Source organism: Periplaneta americana, chromosome 16 (genome assembly GCF_040183065.1).
Source record: "Periplaneta americana isolate PAMFEO1 chromosome 16, P.americana_PAMFEO1_priV1, whole genome shotgun sequence".
Classification (NCBI taxonomy): domain Eukaryota; kingdom Metazoa; phylum Arthropoda; class Insecta; order Blattodea; family Blattidae; genus Periplaneta; species Periplaneta americana.
This window is the reverse complement of record NC_091132.1, coordinates 156035366-156056463: the sequence shown is the minus strand read 5'-3', so window position 1 is coordinate 156056463 and position 21098 is coordinate 156035366. Positions and strand designations below refer to the sequence as shown.

Genomic DNA, 21098 nt, shown 5'->3' with positions numbered 1-21098 from the left:
ACACAGGGGAGAAGGCATTCAGTTGTGATATATGCGAAAAGAAATTTACGCAGTCTAATGGTCTAAAAAGGCATTCACTCATACACACAGGGGAGAAGGCATTTAGTTGTGATATATGTGGAAAGAAATTTACTCAATCTAATGATCTAAAAAAGCATGCACTCGTACACACAGGGGAGAAGACATTTAGTTGTGATATATGTGGAAAAAAATTTTTGCAATCTGGTGATCTAAAACGGCACTCACTCGTACACACAGGGGAGAAGCCTTTCAGTTGTGATATATGTGGAAAAAAATTTACGCAGTCTAATGGACTTAAAAGGCACGCACTCGTACACACAGGGGAGAAGCCATTTGGTTGTGATATATGTGAAAAGAAATTCACGCAATCTGGTGATCTAAAAAAGCATACGCTCATACACACAGGGGAGAAGACATTTAGTTGCGATATATGTAGAAAGAAATTTACGCGGTCTAGTAGTTTAAGAAAGCATGCACTCATACACACAGGGGAGAAGGCATTCAATTGTGATATGTGTGGAAAGAAATTTTCAGAATTTTGTCGTCTAAAAAAGCATATTCTATTACACACAAGGGAGAAGGAATTCAGTTGTGATATATGTCGAAAAAAATTTTCAGATTCTGGTAGTTTAAAAAAGTATGAACTCGTTAACACAGGGGAGAAAGCATTCTGTTGTGATGAATGTGGAAAAAATTTTCAGAACCTACTAATCTGAAAAAAAAAATCTGCACTCATACACACAGAAGAGTAGCCAATCGATTGTATCATATAAAGAGTTTGCGGGAAAAACAATGAATGTTACGTTTTCTTAAGGTTGATGTCATTATCTAATTCAATGGATTACTGCGAAATTTAATGTTTTTGTTATGAAAAATGGTAAAAAGGAGAATTATCACCACGAATACAGTTATCCTTTCCTTAATTTTCTATAGAAGCAGCACTACATCTTGGAGTTATAGACTGAACTAATCATTATGTAATCCTTAATAGAAATGTGACATTCATCGTTTTTCCCGCAAGCTCTTCATATGTGGTAAGACATTTTCACAATCTGGTAGTCTAAAGAAGAATGCACTCGAAAACACAGCACAGTGGGCCAGAATTCGAATCTAGCAGGAAAAAAAAAAATAAAAATTCAACTTACTTTATGCCCCATTTTTTCCCTCTGAATCTGTTAACAGATAATCATAGCTTAAGAAAATCTACCTTAGAGACGAAAAATAAACGGACATGTTTATATATAACAACCGTAATCTGCACTTCCTTGAGATAGCATTCCGGCTCGTCGCTAGTTGTATGTTAACAGTGAACTTTGTTGGTTGTTAGTTTGATGCCAGTGCATTATTGTGAATATCTGATGTATGGAAAAGAAAGCTACAGATATGCACTTGCAAATCAATATAGTTAAAATTCTCATTTTTTTCATCAGTGATTTATATTGAAGGTGTTAACAAGCTGATGTAATCAGCGAGTGAAATTCTAATTTTCTAAATTTACACAGTAATTTAAAAATGTATCCAAATGTATCCGTTTATATTGTCATACCAAAATGTACGGAAACTCATAACGATCGAGGGTAAAGTTTCAGTATGTGCCCAAATTTGCCCCATTCTTAGAAATTTTATTTTATTTGCAGAGACGCGCATTTCGCCGCGACCTCCCATAACGCATTGTGAGCTATGAGAAGTGTTGAGTGATAAAACACAGAGTGAGGATCAGCTGGTGCATTATGTAGAATCTAAACTGAACATAGAGGTCTCTTCTTCTTCTGCTGTATTACTTTGTGTTAAAATATCACTGAGTGTTTTCAAATGCAGATTTCAAGAGCGATGGCAAAAAATAATAGAATTAAACTAGGTTTCTAACAATAAATTACAATTCGCTAGAAATAAAAACTACATTTTTCTGATGAAGTTTATAAAGCTACATCTCAACATTTTAAAACGGCCAGTTCAGTTTCGTTCACCTCTAAATGTGGAAGGCTTGGAAAACTCTTTGACTAAAGAGGAATGAAAACTAAACAGAAAAGGTTAGAAGCTTCAATTAAAGAGCGATCGCAACAATAATTAACAGTGGCTTCTCAAATCTCACCTCGAGCTTCCGGTAAAAGGGACGCAGCAAAAATTATTGAGAACTATACCGAACCTACCCCTCACAGAGCCACTAGATACAGAAAGGCATACGAGTCATCCCACTCATTATCTATTCTATATTCTCCAGAAGAAACTTTGTCATTTCTTATAGACAATAATTTAAAATCCAATATGGTGATATACGAATGGGAGCTAAACGGAGGCACAGTAATATATACTCATTATACAATACTGTCAGGAAAGCAAAATTAAGAAGTTATCCACCAAAAGAAAAACGTGAAAGTTACAGAATATTTCGCCGAAATAGATTTACAGTCACTGTCAGATCACATAATTGAACGACTTGTGAAGATAAATGCAAACAAGTCGAAGAATGAAAGAAAATAAAGCAGATAAAAGTGAGAAATCTAAATGAGGCAGTGGAACAAGTGGGCAGCTTCATATACTTGGAGTGTACTGTAAGCAGTAACATGAGCTGCTGCCAGGAAGTCAAAAGGGTAGCAATGGCTAAGGAAGCTTTTAATAGAAAAAGGAGCATCTTCTGCGGACCTTTGTAAAAATACCTAAGGAAGAGACTAGTGAATGCTTTATGTAGAGGAGAAACATGGACATTATAACGAAGTGAAGAGAAATGACTAAAAAAGCTTTTGAAGTATGAATGGAGCGTATGAAATAGACAGAATAACAAATGATCAGGAAGAGGAAAAGGAATTGGTTGGATCAATGGCTGAGAAGAAACTGCCTAATGAAGGATGCACTGGAAGGAATGGTAAACGGGAGAAAAGTTGTCTTGCCAATTGGAATGTTATCAGAAGAGCCCCTAGAGGCAAGAAATAAGCGCTTAACAAAATACAGGGAAAGCCATGCCACAAAGTTTTCTCGTAGGGCTACTATACAGGATGTTTTTAATATCTTACTCGTAACTTCGGATCCTGTGATTGCTCAGTTGAGTGCTGCATCGAGGAATAGAAAGAAGGGATCATTATCCTTAGAGTTCGTTGTTTGCTCATGGAACCAAGATTAACTGGAGCTTCTTATGAAAAGGTAACAACCGAGGTGGCGGTGAAGACGACGACGACGACGATGATGATGATGATGATGATGATGATGATGACACGGACGAAGGTGGTGATAATTCTACAGATGATTCTAGTCCCTCATCAAACGCTGATTACAGTTCCAAATAGGTAAGCTCTAATATTACTAAAATGTTTGTGGTAGCTAACCTCCGCTGAGTTCATGGCCATTCTTTTGATTTTTCTGTTATCTATTATGTTCAACTTTCCTTATATAATCGTTTTGTCGCCTACTGATATAACATTTTATGTAAATTAATTTTTTCCCGCTAGAATCCCATTCTGGCCCACTGTGCGCATTCTGTTGTCATATATTTGAGAAGGAATGTTCGAAATGCGGTAGTTTAAAAAAAAGCCTGCGCTTGTGTGCGCGAGAGAAGGTATTCAGTTGTGATATATGTGGGAAAAGAATCTCGGAATCTGGTAGTGTAAAAAGTATATACTTTTTCACATCAGGCAGAAGCCAGTCTGTTATTATTTATATTGAAAGAAGTTTGCCAATTCGAGTGACGTGAAAGAACATCCATTGGTACATACAAGCCGTTGACACAGTGAAACACTTGGAAAGAAATACAAGCTCCTAATTAATTTTTTTATTTTTACAGCACAGGATTGAACAGGTCACTAAACCTAATTTTTGCGTGGTGAATTCAAATCTATTAACAATTTTTTTCGTATCACGTACGGTTTTTTTTGCCATGCAGACAAATATTTAATATTTTAGAAATTTATATTTTTACGTACATTTTAAAATTCGTTAGACCATGCAAAGCATGATACTATCTCAGTTGTTCAGACGCAACAGTTTACAATGAAATTCAAAACTTCAAACATATCTTATGAAATCTATTTTTTACTTCGCTTCATTGAAAATGAACACTTAGTTGACATGCATTGTGGTTCTCACGAGGGCTATGTCTTATTAAATACCAACAATAGTCAGCCATCCTGAACACCTCTCATCGACCCTAGCTCCTCGTTTCCATCTCTTTCATAACCTGATGGAGTCGCTCACCCCACTGTTCACTTAAGGCTGGTTCACAATAAACCGGAAACGGAAATGACAACAAAAACGAGAACGGAAATAATGTTAACATGAACGTATTTAAATGTGAGCATTCACAATAGTGAATTGTGAATACCTACATTTAAATGCATTTATTTTAACAATATTTCTGTTCTCGTTCTCGTTTTTTTCCCGGTTTATTGTGAACCAGGCTTTAGTGCTCCTAAGTTTACCAGGAAATGTTCAGGCCGAGAATGCAGTCAAGCTTATAGTACATCCGAGTGGTTTTAAATTTTTGAGCATGGTTTTCGCAACACGCTAATATTGGTCATCTTTAACATTACCCAGAAACTTGTTACTAACATCCTTGAATGAGTCGCAATCCTGAAACTCTTAAGTCAGTCATAATATTTCTAAAATCAGAATCCTTAATCAGTTTTTGGATCAGCAACGTCTTCCCTCACTTTTGATTTGGCAACTTGTGAAATTTCTGAACAAGGTATTGAAAACAAGGATCACTATTGTAAAAAGCTTTGACAAATTGCTTCATTATTCCTAACTTTATGTGTGAAGGGGCTAGCGAAACTGTTTGTGAGTCCAATTAGTGGAACATTTGTAACATTTTTTTCCCTGGCACCAATTCTTTCCCTTTCGGCCGCCAATGTGTAATGTCCCAAAGTCTCTCTCTGGCTCTAGAGTCCCATTCTCACAATAAGCATGGAAATTTGATGTATCCACCTTGTTGCCTCAATAAAATACCTCACACCTTAAGATCACAGCACAAGTACCACTTGTTCATCATATTTGATTTTCTCTAAAACAGTAGGCCTATACAAATTTCGATACGTTTCTTTAAGGACTGTTGAATGACCTACTGGAACTGAAACAACAATATTTCGATTGTGAAGAACACATTTTAGACTTCGTTAACCGAATTAATAAATAGATATCTGTTCCTAGCGATCAATCAACCTAGAGATATCACAACAGTACACTAGTTCCCCTTCCTTCACAAAATATATTTTCAACTCTTCACAATAGCTGTACGAAAAGGTTATCCCAGGTCATATAAGATTGTCCTCTTTCAATGTTGAACATAAAAGTTAGCTGTTTTCTTTGATAAGATTCCAGTCGCGTACCAAATCATTTAATTTACCCATAGAAGGACTCAAATGATGTGGATTGCCATTTTCCAAGTCTGGCGATATCCTCTGTACTCGAAATGTATGAAGTTCTGCTCTGTGGTATTGCATTTGAAACTTCTGGTCCATATGACTCGAAGTATCATTGCTGAAGTCAGGTTTGTATACCTATGTAATGCCCACTTTGTTTTTCTTATTGAACCCAGATATTTAACACACACAAAAATAGCAGCCATCATAACGATTATGTTGCTCACGCCAAACCATAGGAGCACCAAAGGACATAGATGAACAAACTGCTTTGTGCGACTGTCTTACATTTCCTACACACAATATGTGACGCAAAATGTTTGTCTTGTGATCCTAACTTGATTTAAAAATAGGCCAGATACAAAGTCTTGATCAATGGGGCAAAATTTATTTTCTGCTGCTTTATCACATAACAACCACATATGTCAAAAAATATGCTCGCGTTGTTCACACAGCCTCGATGTATCACTCGAACTTACCATTTCTTTCCACATACAAATTCACAACACAATACACATTTAAAGACAGAGCCAGTGATCCGATATGTAAGCTGTACTGAAGATGGGAGAGGTAGGTTCATGCTGTTATATTAGAGAAAATAGTTTTTATTCCTCTGAAGTATCTTTATTGCCTAAGACCAGGACCAGGAGCAGATGTGAGATAGGATCGCTGGAAGACCCTGCCCTCAATTAAAATATATGACAACCTGGAAACAGATATCGACAGTGGTGAAACATGTCAAATGATTTTACTTGTTTACACAATTTAATATACCATGTTATAAGTTGGACGCAAATGACGGATCTTTTAGTTTTGTGTTGAATACAGAATTGTGCATTGTCTATATATGTAATATGTAAGAACCAATGTTTTTCTGGAAATCTCTGCATTCGATTTTGTTTTTATGACATACAATATCCTGTGTCGCAAAATCGCCGTAGAATTGTGAAATATTCGCAATGTAGTCATCAGAAAATTCATTGACGTGTTCACACAGGTTTGAAGGCATTCAGTTGTGATACATGTGGAGAGAAATTTTCGGAATTTGTTAGTCTAAAAGAGCATAGACTTATACATACAGGGCAGAAGGCATATATGGAAAGCTGTCTTCACAATCTGTCGATCAGAAAAAGAGTGAACGGATTCATACACATAAGTGGGAGGCATAATATAAATGGAAAGAAATATTCGGAATCGAGAAATTTGAAAGGCCATGGACGCGTACACACGCTACAAGCCATTCTGTTGTGATATATGTGGAAAAACGTTTTCGCAATCTAGCATTCAGGAAAAGTATGAATGCACATACACATCCCGAAGATATATATAATTATGGTCTTTGTGGGGAAAAAAATCTGTTCCTGGAAGTTTGAAATTTTATGCAGGTACTGACACGGGTAAGAAGCCGAAACATTTGGAAGACCCGCGCTCAATCTGTTAAGATTTAAAAACCTGCACTTGCGAGAAGCCATTCACTTGGAATATTTATGGAACTAATATTCCATTGTTAGTAAACTGGCTCACAATAAACCGGGAACGGAAACTACAATGAGAACGGAAATAATGTTAAACTGAATGCATTTAAATGTGAGCATTCGCAATAGTTAATATGTGAATACATTTATTTTAACAATATTTCCGTGCTCGTTCTCGGTTTATTGTGAAACAGCCTTCAACTTTAAAAAGCAAGCAGTCATAGGTGAAAAGTAATTCAGTTATGATGTGTGTGGAAAAAATGTTTCGTGTTTGGGAATTTTAAAAAAAGCATACACTTTCATACACAAGTGAGTTCAGTTGTGATGATTGTGACTGCAATGTTTGTGTAAATGTTTCTGGTTTTCGCAAGGTGTGAAAGACATTTAGAGACAGAAATACATGCTACAAGCCATTTAAGTGCGATTTTTGTGGGAACCTACACGTATTCCGGTCCCCTCAAAAGCCTGGCACACAGTCATAAAGGCAAGATACTGCAATGAGTAAAGCAGTAACAGCTTATGAATAATTTAGTGCTACAGTACATTTTTTTTTAACAATGAAAGAAGTTACAAGATTGAAAATATTGTGTTATATATTACCAAGCGTAAGAAGCTCATTTTCCGCTTGCGTATATAAGAAGTGTCAAAAAGGTAATGCAAGGAGGATGTGGTAACAGTAGTGAAAATACAAGGAAATTAGTAGTAAGAACAGGAAAGTGTATCAAAACATCAAGCCTCAGATGTGCTGTATAAATAGTGTTGGAGAAGTCGGGTACAAGACTATAAAAGTTGAAAACAAAGATATTAATTTTAAGTTAGACAAAATAGCAGAAAATATATAAGTTCTTTTAGAAGAGTTACAGTCATTAGGAATAAGTACGAGAACATAATTTCAAGAAAACTGGTATTGTCTTAAGAATGTGTAGAGGTTTGTAGCCGAACTCAGATGGTTTTGTAAGCTTAAAGTGTGTAGTAAATTAAATGAAAAATGATAAGAATTTGTAATTATTGTGAGTACTAAAGAAGGCGTTGCTAGGGTTTGGTTCATGAATTGAACTGCAGCTAATTCAAACAGGTGATGGATTTTGTGTTCAAGATGAAACATTTCTTTGAGGTGAAGAGGAAAATTGTATTAAACCAAAGACGTATTTTTATCTTCGAAGATAAGACAAAATTCAGTATGAAAGAAAGTGCCATTCCAGTGGCTTGGCAACGTATAAGAATGGCTTTGTCTATCGGGAGAGCACTCAGAGTAAGGCAATGTGATGTAGGAGAAAAATAATAGAAAATGTTCATGATCCCTCAGATTGGGTTAGTAAATTAGTAGATGTAGGGAAACCTGATAAATCGCTGCCATATTGGTGTCTCTATCATAGGCTTACTCTCGTGTGGTGAAGGATGGGTAGAACAGAGAAAAATTCTTTCACACCAGGACTCGAACCCAGGTTTTCAGCTATGTGCTGGCACTTTATCAACTAAGCCACATCGGATTCTACCTCCGATGCCGGAACTTAGACATTCAAGATGGCTCCTTGTTCCATCGGACCCCGGCCACTTGGTCACTCTTGAGTGCATCTCTGTACATAATGTGTTTTACATTTGCCACTGGCACATATTGTGTGGCACAGTACATGAGGTAGGCCACCATAGAGGAACTGAGAGGGATTCAATCCGGCATAGGAACTGGAATCCAGTGGGGCTTAGTGGATAAATCGTCGGCATGTAGAGCAGAAAACCCGAGTTCGAGTCCTGGTGCTGGAGAGAATTTTTTTCCATTCTGCTCATTCTTCACCATGTGGTAATGCAGATTCCTGCACTTCGGTACATCATAGTAATCACTCTCGTGTATTACTAACAGTGATTATTGTGGTTTGTTCTTGTCCTGTTAAGTCAGAAACATTTACAAAACCTACAATATCTTTAATATTAGAGTTCAAAAATTCGCTCCGGCATAAAATGTCACCATACATGCCCAACTTGGAGTCAGGCCACAAAGGGAAAAACACTGGAGGATAGGGGTTCGATCCAGTGCTGTGGATTGAACTTCGGCGTAGCTCAATGGTGAGAGCGCTTGGTATGTAGAACCAAGGACCTGGGTTCGATCTCCGGCGCCGGAGCAAATTTTTCTCCTCTAATATTAATTGTTATCATAACAGATGTATTCTGTAGGACCAAAAAATAATGATCTTTACGTAGATTCCACAATATCTTGCCTTACTGTATTACTTTGCATATCTAAGTACCTAATGCTCAGTATCAATTGCTCACATCTCATCCACTAGTATTGTAAAATACCACTTTTCACACTATCTACAATTTTCTGAAGTATTAACCCTTCACAACATTCAAATAAATCATTTTGGCTGGTTTATTGATAATGATTCCATTTTTGAGAGCTGTTTCTAAATGTTCTTTCAATAATGCATCACCATCACCACTGATTCGATATCTAACAATAGTGCGAAAATTTTTTCCCTTTCATATACCGCGCTTGATTCCAGTAGGATTTTTCAGTCATTCCTATGACCTCAGATTGGAAAATTATAAAGCAAACCCTGGCGTAATGAACCTTTAACATTGTATACCATAGCGAGGAACACTTTCACAAACTTTGCATACCATAGCGAGGAACACTTTCACAAACTTTGCATTCATTAATGAATGCAGATAGCATAAATATAGTGGGGCCACCTTAGGATTTATATGTAGAGATGGACCCAGTCGACGGCCATATACTGCAAATGCAGGGAGTCTTGTTACTTGCGGGGATGCTGTCTGAGCATTTGGCTGTGTATTCGTGTGTAGCTAGGTCCGTACGTTTTGTAAATTCTGTGCTAATTCTTTGTTATTTCTTAAAAAAAAAAGAATGTCAAGATATAACTAAAATGTCTCCTGAAAATGTAAACAAGAAATTTCCTAAGATGCCAGAAATATATAGCCAGTAAGAGATGTCATTCTTAAAGGAAAATATCCTACCATCATCACCTTTATATAAAACATCAGTTTATCCTTTCAAAAATATATGAGTACTACATAAGAACACTAAGTTAAAGCGTGGGGATCCTATCTTGCAGTTGTTGATGCTCCAATTCACAAACAAGCAGCCGCAATAAAGCAGCCTCTAACTGAAAAATTTTCCAGCTGAAATGTACATTAACAAATACAATATATATTATAACCAAGTCCACAGCTGTGGAGTAACTGTTAGCGCGTCTGGCCGCGAAGCCAGGTGGCCAGGTTCGATTTCTGGTCGGGGCAAGTTACCTGGTTTAGGGTTTTCCCTGAACCCAGTATGAGCAAATGCTGGGTAACTTTCGGTGCTGGACCCCGGACTCATTTCAGTGGCATTATTATCTTCATCTCATTCAGACGCTAAATAACCTAAGATGTTGATAAAACGTCGTAAAATTACCTACTAAAATAAAATAAACTTATTGCTCTATCCCAGTGTAAAAAATATGCAGATGAGACTTCACCTGTGCGAAAGAAACTTGGTACTTTTAACCTTCCATATTCCAGTTAATTCTTTCTGCACACATCGCATTTCAATGATCTCTTGCCTGTATAGGTGGACGTGATCATTGAGATAACCCGCTTGTGAAAAAGAATTTCCGCAGACATCGCATTTGAATGCCTTTAGGCATTTGCTCTTTGTCTCAATTTGAAGGCAGCAGAGCATACTTTGTTCTTCGCATAATAATATAAAAATATATACAGGGTGTTTAAAAAATACGGGGCATAATTTCAGGTATGTATTTCCCACATGTAGACAATCAAAATAGTTCATTACAACATGTGTCCGGAAATGCTTCATTTCCGAGTTAAGGCCTTCACAATATTGAAGTTCACCGGAACGTTTTTCTTTCCGCTGGTCGTTGTTATTACAGAAGATGTTCAAAATGTCCACCTCCTGCTTGCATACAGACCTCACATTGATGTCTCATTGACCTGCGAACACAATCCCAAACTCCAGGAGTATTGCGTATGTCCTCAGAACATGCCACAATTCGATTCCGAAGGGATTCCAAATCAGGCACCGGAGACGAATAAACAAATGATTTTAAATGGCCCCACAAGTAGAAATCGAGAGGGTTCAGATAAGGTGAGCGTGGAGGCCAAGCAATTGGGCCACCTCTACCTATCCATCGATCAGGAAACCTTCGATCCAAGTACCGGCGAGCCGTACGACTGAAGTGTGCAGGAGCGCCATCATGCAAGAAGTTAATGTGTTGACGATTGATCAGTAGAGTGTCTTCTAAAACATGAGGTATGGTGTTTTCCAGGAAGTTTGTGTATGCCTGCCCCGTAAGTCTGTTTACAAGTACATGGGGTCCAACTAATCGATCACCAATGATACCGGCCCACATGTTGAGGGAGAACCGCACCTGGTGATGAGATGGAACAGTTGCACGTGGGTTTTCATACGCTCATACATGCTGATTGTGGAAATTTGTTATGCCATCTCGTGTCAACTGTGCTTCATCTGTAAATAATATTTTACACCACACTGCTGCAAGAACCACTGACAGAACCTAACTCGTGCAGGGTGACAGGGCCTGTACACGTTGCAAATGATAAGGATACAATTGATACTCTTTCAACAGTCTCCAAACAGTCGTATGAGGACCATTGACTTGCAACGCTACCCTTCGTGTGCTGATAGAAGGAGTCATGTTCACAGCCTCCAGAATCTCCTCCTGTACTTCTGGAGTTGTAGATCTTGGTCGTCCCCTTCCCAAACCAGGAGAGTTAAATTTTCCATACTCGCACAGACGGTAATGGAGACGTACAAATGTCTTTCGATCTGGACATTGTCGCTGTGGGTACCTCTCCTGGTACAAACGACGAGCCAGCGCAGCATTGCCATCCACCTTACCGTACATGAAGTGTATCTCTGCCAGCTCTTGATTTGAATACATGTCGCACAGTCTAACGCCTACACAACACTGAATGTAACCTTCGCCTCGGAATGAACTGTCAGAGTGCCCTCTTAATGTCTCCTTTGACGGCAACGACCTGCGGAAAGAAAAACGTTCCAGTGAGGGGAACGCTTCATCACTACATAATAAAATAAACGCACATGGGATAAGACACGTATTCGCATGCAGTGGAACTGAAACTAAAACCGTAATGTAACTATCACAATGCAAAACTGATTCTATCGATGTCGTTCCTTTTCCGACTGTACTCTTGAATATCATTCAAGTTATCTAGTGAGCTATCCTGTCGCTTGCTCTTCCTTACCGAATAGTTTCGTTCGCATTCCTATCGTCGATAATCCCTGCTTGCGAGACCTATAAGCGTGAATGTTTATTTAAACTTGCCAATGCTAAGAAATACATTCCATTCACTTCGCATTTCAATGGCTTTCGCCTGTGTGTATGTGTGCATGTCTCCTTAAAGCTGACGATTTTAGAAAACTTTTTCCACACAACTCGCATTTGAATGGCCTTTCGCCAGGGTGTATACGTGCATGTCTGTCTAAATCTCCCGAAGATTTTCCACACACCGCACATTTTAATGGCCTTTCGCCTGTATGAATGCGTATATGACGCGTTAAATGTCCTAAATGTGGGAAGCACTTTCCACACACATCGCACTTGAATGGCCGTTCGCCTGTGTGAATGCGTACATGTTGCGTTAAATGTCCTATTTGTGAGAAACATTTTCCACACACTTTGCATTTGAATGGCCGTTCGCCTGTGTGAATGCGTACATGTTGCGTTAGATGTCCTATTTGTGAGAAACATTTTCCACACACTTCGCATTTGAATGGCCTTTCGCCTGTGTGAATGCGTACATGTCGGTTTAATTCTGACAATCGTGGAAAACACTTTCCACACACATCGCACTTCAATGAGTTTCTTATTGTGTATATATGAAGTTTCGGAGATTGAGATGTTACAAAAACATCGTTGCATTTGTTACACTTCATACAATTATGACCGACGTCACTGATGTTCGAACAGTCTGGTCTGTTGCTAGCACAGTGTATGAAATCTTCTTCTTCACGATCAACGCTGGCCTGTTCTCGAGACACACTCTTCTCAACATTATGTACAATGCTGAAATGAATATAAAAATATATCAGTGACCTCAAGAGATGGGGAAATAAAATAGATAAGTTATTTTGGAACTGTTCGAAAAAGTAACAGGACCTTGAAATACTACATTCCAAAATAACAGTGTTCTTCTGTACTAGTACAAAATACTAGCTCTCATACATTAGTTTCACTTTGGAACTACATTACGACAACACCTGTTAGACAGATCTAAGCATCATTGGCACTATTGACAGCAATAGTGGTAATTTTTTCTACACAAGTTAAGAAATGTTAGAAACTGAAGGAAATGATAATGTACTTAAAATCATAACCACATTAAAAATTGCATCTAACTTGGAAGTTGGCTAAGAGCTAGAGACTAAATAATTTCCTATAAATTCCAGCACCTGCATTTCCATTATCTTAAGTCATCTATCTGTGTAAACATGAAACCGTTGTGTTTTAGAGAATCTTGCTTGAATAGTCTCCAAAGCTATCGCTTTTAAAACAGTTGTGTTTTCATCTGGTTTACATGGCATATTTTGTGTACATTCAAATTTAACTCTGTGACTTGGATGTAGGACTTTTCCTAATTTATTGTAAGTTCTAAATCATACTTCTTTTGTGTTTTTTTAACCTTTTTGGAAAAAATCTTGAAGAATTCCAGATAACGTTTATAATATCTTTTATCCTGATAAAATCTCCAGTATTGTTTGAAAGTGTCCTTAGTTACTCAAAGAGTGTGGTAATTTGTTTTTCAATATTCATATAATCGAGATGTTTTGCGCAACTATCTGCATGGCTGTCATTGGAGTAGATGTAATGCCACTTGTTATTAATCTTAAAGATTGGTTTTGAACTATTTCAAATTCTTGTTAATGTTGTTGCAAGAAATCAGTTCGCTTCCTCTTTCTTAGAATTACTGTTCTCGGCTGGAAAAATGCTTTGTTCACAGCGAAGGAACACAGGATTGGTCTCGAATGTTATTAATGGTTCCCAGCGAGATTCTGCCAACAACAATCTCTATGTGATCGTATGGTTCTCAAAGGACGGCAGAATAATAACGCAGCAGATATAATAAGAGTTGTAATATCTCACATATCACAATAATGACAATTTTGGTGGATCATATCATCTCAGTACAAAAATAAATTGAGCCCATAATAAAATTAACCACATATAAATGGTAGGTACAACACATCATACATTATAAAATTTATGTTCTTCGTCATCATTAAAAGACGCTGAGAAAGACTGCAAGAAAAACAAAACCCGCACAATACACTCACCTCTCAGTCAACACTTTATCCTCCTCTATAGAGACTTCCTGCTTAACTCTGTCCAGATCGAACACATATTCCTGAAATAAATCACTAAGTATTAAAGAGAGCTTTAATTGAGCACTTGGAATCAATTTCACCCTTGAAAACATGTGCATGTTATTCATGAAGGCTCCGAAAAATGCATAACCACAAATTGGTACAATATGTTATGTAAGGAAACAGTAAATGGTTACTTATTGAAAAAATTAGTACTGTCGCTGTGTACATCATTGGTGAAAATTTTATTTCCTCAAAATTTAGAATCTCTAGTACATGTTCTTTTCACGTAAGATAGCAGAATATGAAGGTTTTGCCTCCACTCCTGCAAACTGGCCTTAGACAGTATTACTACTAGATTGTTAAAGACCAATAGAAATATTCATAAGTAGAAATCATTCAGGTATGGAACCTGAAATACATCGTCGTGAGGGCCGTGCACGACGTCTCAATCGACGAAGTTGCTTTCAGTCATCAGCGCCATCTTTTCACTCGGCATTCCCGAAAGTTCCATAACTCACAGCAGCGAGGAATTGTGGATAGTCGAGAGAGGGAGAAATGAGTTTTCTTGAACAGGCAGATCATCGTACACCGTTACTCGGAAATTCGATTGCGCCTGGTAGGGGCGAGAGGTTTGGAAACTTGCTCCTGTGTAGTACAGACAAGAGACGTGGAAGACTGCTGCTGCTGCTGAAATAAATCGCGGCAGTTACATCTTGTATAATTCTGGAAGGATCCAAGTACAGATAAATGTATTGCTTATTCTGAGATTCATCTGGTAGTAAAGTATTGGCTTCGTATTTAGCAAATTCTTGGAAAGATTCCTCCTCTCGTCAGTCTACCATATATTTCAAGTCATGTAATATTGTGCAGATGTGTGTGCATTTCTTTTTACTGAGCCGAGTTAACTTCAAATATTGTATTGGCCATGGATTAATGTTATTCAGAATATTGCCCTGACTATCGTGTTTTCTATTTTCTTATATTTTCCACATTGTTATATTTCTTTCATCATTAGTACCTATTTATTATTACTTCAGTGAATTGCATGCAGTGTATTTGTATACTTTTATTTATTTATACTTAATTACATATAAATTGTTGAATATTCAGTCTTGCTTATTTGTTTGCTTCCACTGCGCTACTTTGATAAAATCCAATTCACCTTTTACATCGGACCTAGTAGTCGTAACCAATATGCTGTGAAGCGTTTCATATGGTTTCGACAATTAGTTTTGAATAGGTGGAACGTTTCAAGTAAGAAGACTTGTAAAATTTTTGATGAGATCATTTCCAGGGCAGATAAAGCACATTATGACGGATTCAAGTGCTAGGTAACTAATGTAAACACTGATTTTATAACTGTAATCAGGAAATTATATAAAGAAATCGAAATATGGGACAGGCAGTGTGAATCGAGTTGCACGAGCTACACAACAGTGTGGCGTGTTTTCATAGATTTGCTTGGAACAAAATAAAGCAAACTGTTATAAACGAAGCTGTATTATTATTATTATTATTATTATTATTATTATTATTATTATTATTATTATTATTAATAATAATATTACTTATTTTTCTATAAACTTACTTCTTAAAACAGTTAGAGAACTTCCAAATCTCTTGTGAGTTTGGACAAACCTATACATCATCATGAACCTATCGATGAATGTCTAGCATAGTAATAGATAGACCAGTACAAAAAAGGGGAATTTTGTAAAGTTAAATGAAATCAAGTCTCTAGCCACAAGAACTTTGTCCATATATTCAAGATAGTTCTCTGTTAACAATTATAAATATATATTTGCGAATTATTATTCTATTTGAAATGTAAAAATGAAAGCTGTCCAAATTTAGAAAATATTGGAAACAAGAAAACTGTTAATGCTGTACACAGTTAATGGTTCTGACATAAATAAAAGTGCTCTACCTGTCAGTGAACAACTTACATTAACTTCGCATTTCACGAATGCAAAGCTCGTAGGTACTGCACTGTCTTCAACCTTTATCTCTGATTTGATTTCGTAACTGTGGTCCACGCATTCTGTCTTCATGCCCGTCACTTCCAGATGCGGTAAATTCCCTTTCTATAGAACATAAAGACATCATTAATGATTTTATTTAGTTTCTTCTTCAATTGACTTCACTTGCCACAACCGTCAATCTAGTCCTGCATGGCTGTTATTGGCTAACTCTCTCAACACAGGTAACAAGTTAAGACAACTGAAGGCAAAAAGGGAACAAGACCATAGGGACACAGACAATCACTGATAATGGGCCAAGTGTTTCTTGTGCAAATAATTTATATACTGCGATTTATATTCCATACCATGTCTGCAAATGTCTTTTCGAGTGTGATATTTTATTAATAATTACTCAGAACAATAACAAATATAAGTACTGTATACTGCTCTGGAACATTTAGACAAACAAATAAAACCAGGCAAACGTTTCACTTTACCTTTGATGAAGACTTATTTTCTTCTGATATGTATGTGTTGTCATGGTGTAAGTCCAACGGATCAACCTCAGATTCCATCTTTATTAAATCCGTCACAACTGAAAAAAGAGGTTATGTAACTGACAGAGATTTTATAGAAACTAAGTTGATGAGAAACTTTCATACAAGTTGCTACCATCTAATTCACATGACACTTTACCGTAACCATCTTCTTTCACAATAGATCTGCCAAGACCCTGGAATTCGCTGCCTGCTAGTATTAGGGACTGTCGAAATAAAATTATCACGAAACGTAAACTTACTAGGTACTTGGTCAGTAACTGAGACCCTTCCAGACATGGCTTCTTGTAAATAGTGTCTACTCTAGCATAAAATACTTCAATCTTCAGTAACTTCATCAGTATTTAATTATTCTACGTTTAATTTGCACTTCAATAACTAATTTCTTCTTAACTTCCACAATAAACTGTGTACCTGCATTCTTGAATACACTTCTTTAACACGTTTTGTATAATCACTGATGAACTATTAAGTCATTTTAATTAAATAACGACTTCACAATAATCAGGTATAACAACACCATAGTATCAATTGTTGACACTGTCAAATCGTTATTTATTTAATTTAAATAACTTAGTAGTCCACCAGTAGATTGTCTAGCCATTACTAATTAGATAATATTTTAATCCTTAGGGTGTATTATAATTGCCATTTTAATGTATTCAGGGTATCTAGTTGTAATCCCCTGGAAAAGGAAAAGAGAAGGCCTGATGGCCAATTCTCTACCAGGTTAAATAAATAGATACCTAAATACCGAAAACTTCATATTTAATTTCTAAACATATCTGTTACAGAAGAATATGCAACATATTTAGTACTATTATAGCGAGAAACCTAATACTGTAGCAGAAAGGTGTTTTCTCCAATATGACAGGTTCCAAACAAATCCCCATCATCTCATCTCATCGTGGTCGTAGCTATGGCACACCCTGCACAACGATTCTGTCGGTAAATAATATGTCGCATCATATGGGTGTATGACGAAGAGTCAATACCTGCCGTTACTTAAAAAAAAAAAAATTCTCTACACACAACAGGAAATTTGCCAATAGTGTTATCATGGAAACTGGAAATTTAGGTGGGGAGAAAGCGTTGCTTACGAGATTATATACAAGCTAGAGCATAACGCTTGAAATACGAGTCTAAAATGGTTCCCTCGTAATACCAATTCCGCTGCTCAGAGCGCTGTTCGGTTCTAGATAATCATAACAAACACTTAAATGGCATTGACATTTAGAGGACTCGCCATTCTTTATTAAATGCTTCGTACAATAATTTATAGTCAATAGACGTAATTTCAAAACTTCTACGTCTCAATTACATTAAAAAGAATGGCTGTTATTCTTGATATTAAAAGATATTAGATATTATAAACTAAGGTACTATCTTTCTGTTGTTCAATTCATACACCGTACCTTTTCAGAAGTAATGAAAGAAACGTAATATATTTTACATGAAAACTGTAGTCCACCCTTTTCACGTATTTATTATTATTATTATTATTATTATTATTATTATTATTACTACTACTACTATTGTTATTATTATTCCATTGAATTAAGGTATTGTATTATCTTCCATTTCCCTGACTTCAATATTTAATCATTTCTAAGTGGCCCTAACTTATCCCTCTCTTTTTTTTTAATATACTGACGTTGAAGTGTTTTGATTTTTACTAAGGCAAACAGAAGTCACAATACATGATTAGTACAATTGTGTGGTTTTTCTTGCACACCTTGTAGTAGTGAAATAAATATCTAATAGGCCTGCTGATTAACATGGATTGCACCCTTTCCCTCTTACTTCAAAATTCCAACCTTGTGCGCACAAAATAAATTATTGGCACTGAAAAGTGCCTTTTCGTAAATATAATGATGCGCATTCGACAAACGCAGACAAATCTGCTCTTTTTAGTATTTTAAGACATAATTTGGTAGGTGCAATCCGTGTTTTAAAATTTTCCCTTCACAATGTAGTTACTATAATACAGGCATTATGTTATTTGATAGAATCCTATACTCAATTAACATCAGTTCCAAGATAATGTGTACATTTTTTAAAGACGATCTTCGTATCTTTACTATTTATCTTTTACTTTAGTTTCCAACATTCCCAATTCTGCTTTCAAACAGTAGCGCCAACTTATATGGGCTCGTGGGATCCGAGCCACCCAATTCGTGTTGTGAGATTTATTTAACTTAAGCCTCTTTAAATGTTTGAGCCCACCCACTGTTTTCCAAAAGTTGGCGTCACTGCTTTCAATAGTACCAAACATATTCCGTTCTGTGGAACAGGCGTTGTCATAATGTAGTTCCAAAGTGAAACTAGTATTTGTAACCGCAAGTATTTCGTACTAGCCAACGAGCACAGAATGCATAGAGTAGATATAAACAGCTTGGAGGTGAAGCCGCTTTTGTGGACAGTCGCCATTATGATGCTACCAAAACATTGGGCTCCCGGTTAGCACATGGGCAGTTGATTGTGATGTTGCATCGTTGTTTTAATTAATAAATTAATTAATTTCAATATGCCTACATGTTCTGCGTATGGCTGCACAAACAGGTTTTCAAAAAAAATTCCTGGAATAACTTTTCACAGGTAAATATGCATGTGTGAAATGTACTTATTACCGGTAGGCTAGATACGGTAATGAATGATTTAGCCTAAGTTAGTCGGTTAGATTCGTATTGTTCACGTATTTGTTTGATTAAGAGAAAGGATTAGTGTATTGATATTATTGTAATTAATTTTTATAATCACTAAATCAGACACGCTTTGTAAACTTAGCATTTACGAGCGAAGCTAACCTAACAACGCAAGTTGGAAGTTTGTGTCGCGTGCTATAGAAAATGGGTGTACCGAGGTTTCTCTTCAACCGAATGCACGTATTCGTTTGATGAAAAAGAAAGAGTGTATTAATACTATTGTAATTAATTTTTATAATCACGAAATCAGACATGCTTTGCAGACTTAGCATTTACGAGCGAAGCTAACCTAACAACCCATGTTGGAAGTTTGTGTCGAGTGCTATAGAAAACGGGTGTACCGAAGTTTCTCTTAAACCGAATGCACGTATTCGTTTGATGAAGAAAAAGAAATAGTGTATTAATATTATTGTAATTAATTTTTATAATCACGAAATCAGACTTATGCTTTACAGACTTAGTAGCTTCATTAACTCGGTCGTGAACTGACTTGACCCACTTGGTAATAAAACTTCACTTTTGTTCGCCGTTATAATCTAATTATATACTATAAACGAAGAGCCTATCAAATATTATATGGTTAAGAGCATTCCATTTTTTCTCCAAACATAATCGGGACATCTATACGAAATACTGGCAAAAGGAAGAGAATGATAATTTGCGTTAAGAAGCAAGTTTCATTATTAAATCGAACCAAATGGATCAACCTATAAAAGTAATTATTATAGGGTAGCATTTATATTGGACTAGTAGCAAAATAAGGTCAAACTGTTATTTTCCTATTTTATCATTATTGTTTGTTTAACCTTCCAGATTATCTATTAAATACCATACTGCAATTTGAAGAGCTGCCAATTTAAATAACCTGTATATATGTGATTTATCGATGACAGTTTCGTAATTTTTGCTAAAAATACGTGCATAGCGATTCTGTATTACGAAACAAACAAGAAAGTGTGAGTCCTACAAGAAATTAGGGACATATGGAATTCTTATTATCATAAGATCTTCTATAACGTAATAGCTATTTTGCAATGTTTTGGTAGCAACAAGATGGCGTCAGGTCCATCAAACCGGCTTCACTCCGTCCAATGGTATTAAGATGCTAGTGTCTACTCTATTGTATTCTGTGCTCGTTGGTACTAGCTCAGAGCAACACTTATATATTTTGATGTACCGAAGTACATATGATATTTCCATGCAGATATCCTGCGTCATCACATGATGAAAGAGAGATGGAACGGAGAAAAATTCTCTCCGGCGCCGGGATTTGAACCCGGCAACACTGTTATTTTGGAACTGTTTTTCCCCACCTCTATGGTACAGTCTAGATGTTGCATATTATATGATCTAGGATTCTAGGGTTACAGTGAACGCACTGCACTTAAAATATCTGTCGATATCTGTTGCGTGCGATTCGTACGAGGAGTGCGATACGATGTACTGAACGCTTACCTTTACAGGAATTCTGTGCGGGAACAAAATGCAGGCATGTTTGAAATATTTCTGGTTACAGTGCGTGCAAACTACCCTTTATAGAAACCAAGGAACTTTGTAATTACAAGCATTACTATCAATAAAGTGTCATTGTAAAAGCATTATAAATTAAACTTACTTTATTCCCCTTTGTGGACACTGATGCTGGATAGTGCCACTGCCCCATAG

General features: G+C 36.6%; 2 protein-coding genes across 6 annotated transcripts in view; one reads left to right on the top strand and one right to left on the bottom strand.

Annotated features, from left to right (window-relative positions):
• LOC138691512 (zinc finger protein 235-like) overlaps positions 1-21098 on the top strand; it is an 83547-nt gene that overhangs the window by 26368 nt on the left and 36081 nt on the right. The window contains exon 1 of one of the 4 annotated variants that reach the window (XM_069813509.1): positions 743-3302. The exons of the other annotated variants lie outside the window; for them this stretch is intronic. The gene's annotated coding sequence lies outside the window, so the exon portion shown is untranslated. Of the gene's footprint in view, positions 1-742; positions 3303-21098 lie in introns of those variants that run through there. 4 annotated transcript variants of the gene reach the window in all.
• Positions 5736-21098, bottom strand: LOC138691513 (zinc finger protein 678-like). Of its 2 annotated transcripts, XM_069813511.1 has the most exons (5): positions 21049-21098; positions 16669-16766; positions 16157-16294; positions 14178-14248; positions 5736-12909 (listed from the first exon to the last, which is right to left on the bottom strand). In XM_069813511.1, exons 2-5 carry the CDS (start codon positions 16744-16746, stop codon positions 12204-12206), a joined length of 993 nt encoding a protein of 330 aa, XP_069669612.1. In that variant the 5' UTR covers positions 16747-16766; positions 21049-21098; the 3' UTR covers positions 5736-12203. The 2 variants fall into 2 exon arrangements, with proteins under 2 accessions (XP_069669612.1, XP_069669613.1); XM_069813512.1 differs by lacking the exons at positions 5736-12909; positions 14178-14248 and adding an exon at positions 14286-14897 and having other exon boundaries at positions 21049-21097.

Bases quoted from the DNA above. Each gene is read 5' to 3' on its own strand.
- LOC138691513 (XM_069813511.1), bottom strand. From the start codon at position 16,746: ATGGAATCTGAGGTTGATCCGTTGGACTTACACCATGACAACACATAC. The intron at 16,295-16,668 runs GTAAAGTGAAAC...TATGTTCTATAG, and splicing joins AAAATAAGTCTTCATCAAAG to AAAGGGAATTTACCGCATCT. The intron at 12,910-14,177 runs GTGAGTGTATTG...TATTCATTTCAG, and splicing joins GATAAAGTGTTGACTGAGAG to CATTGTACATAATGTTGAGA.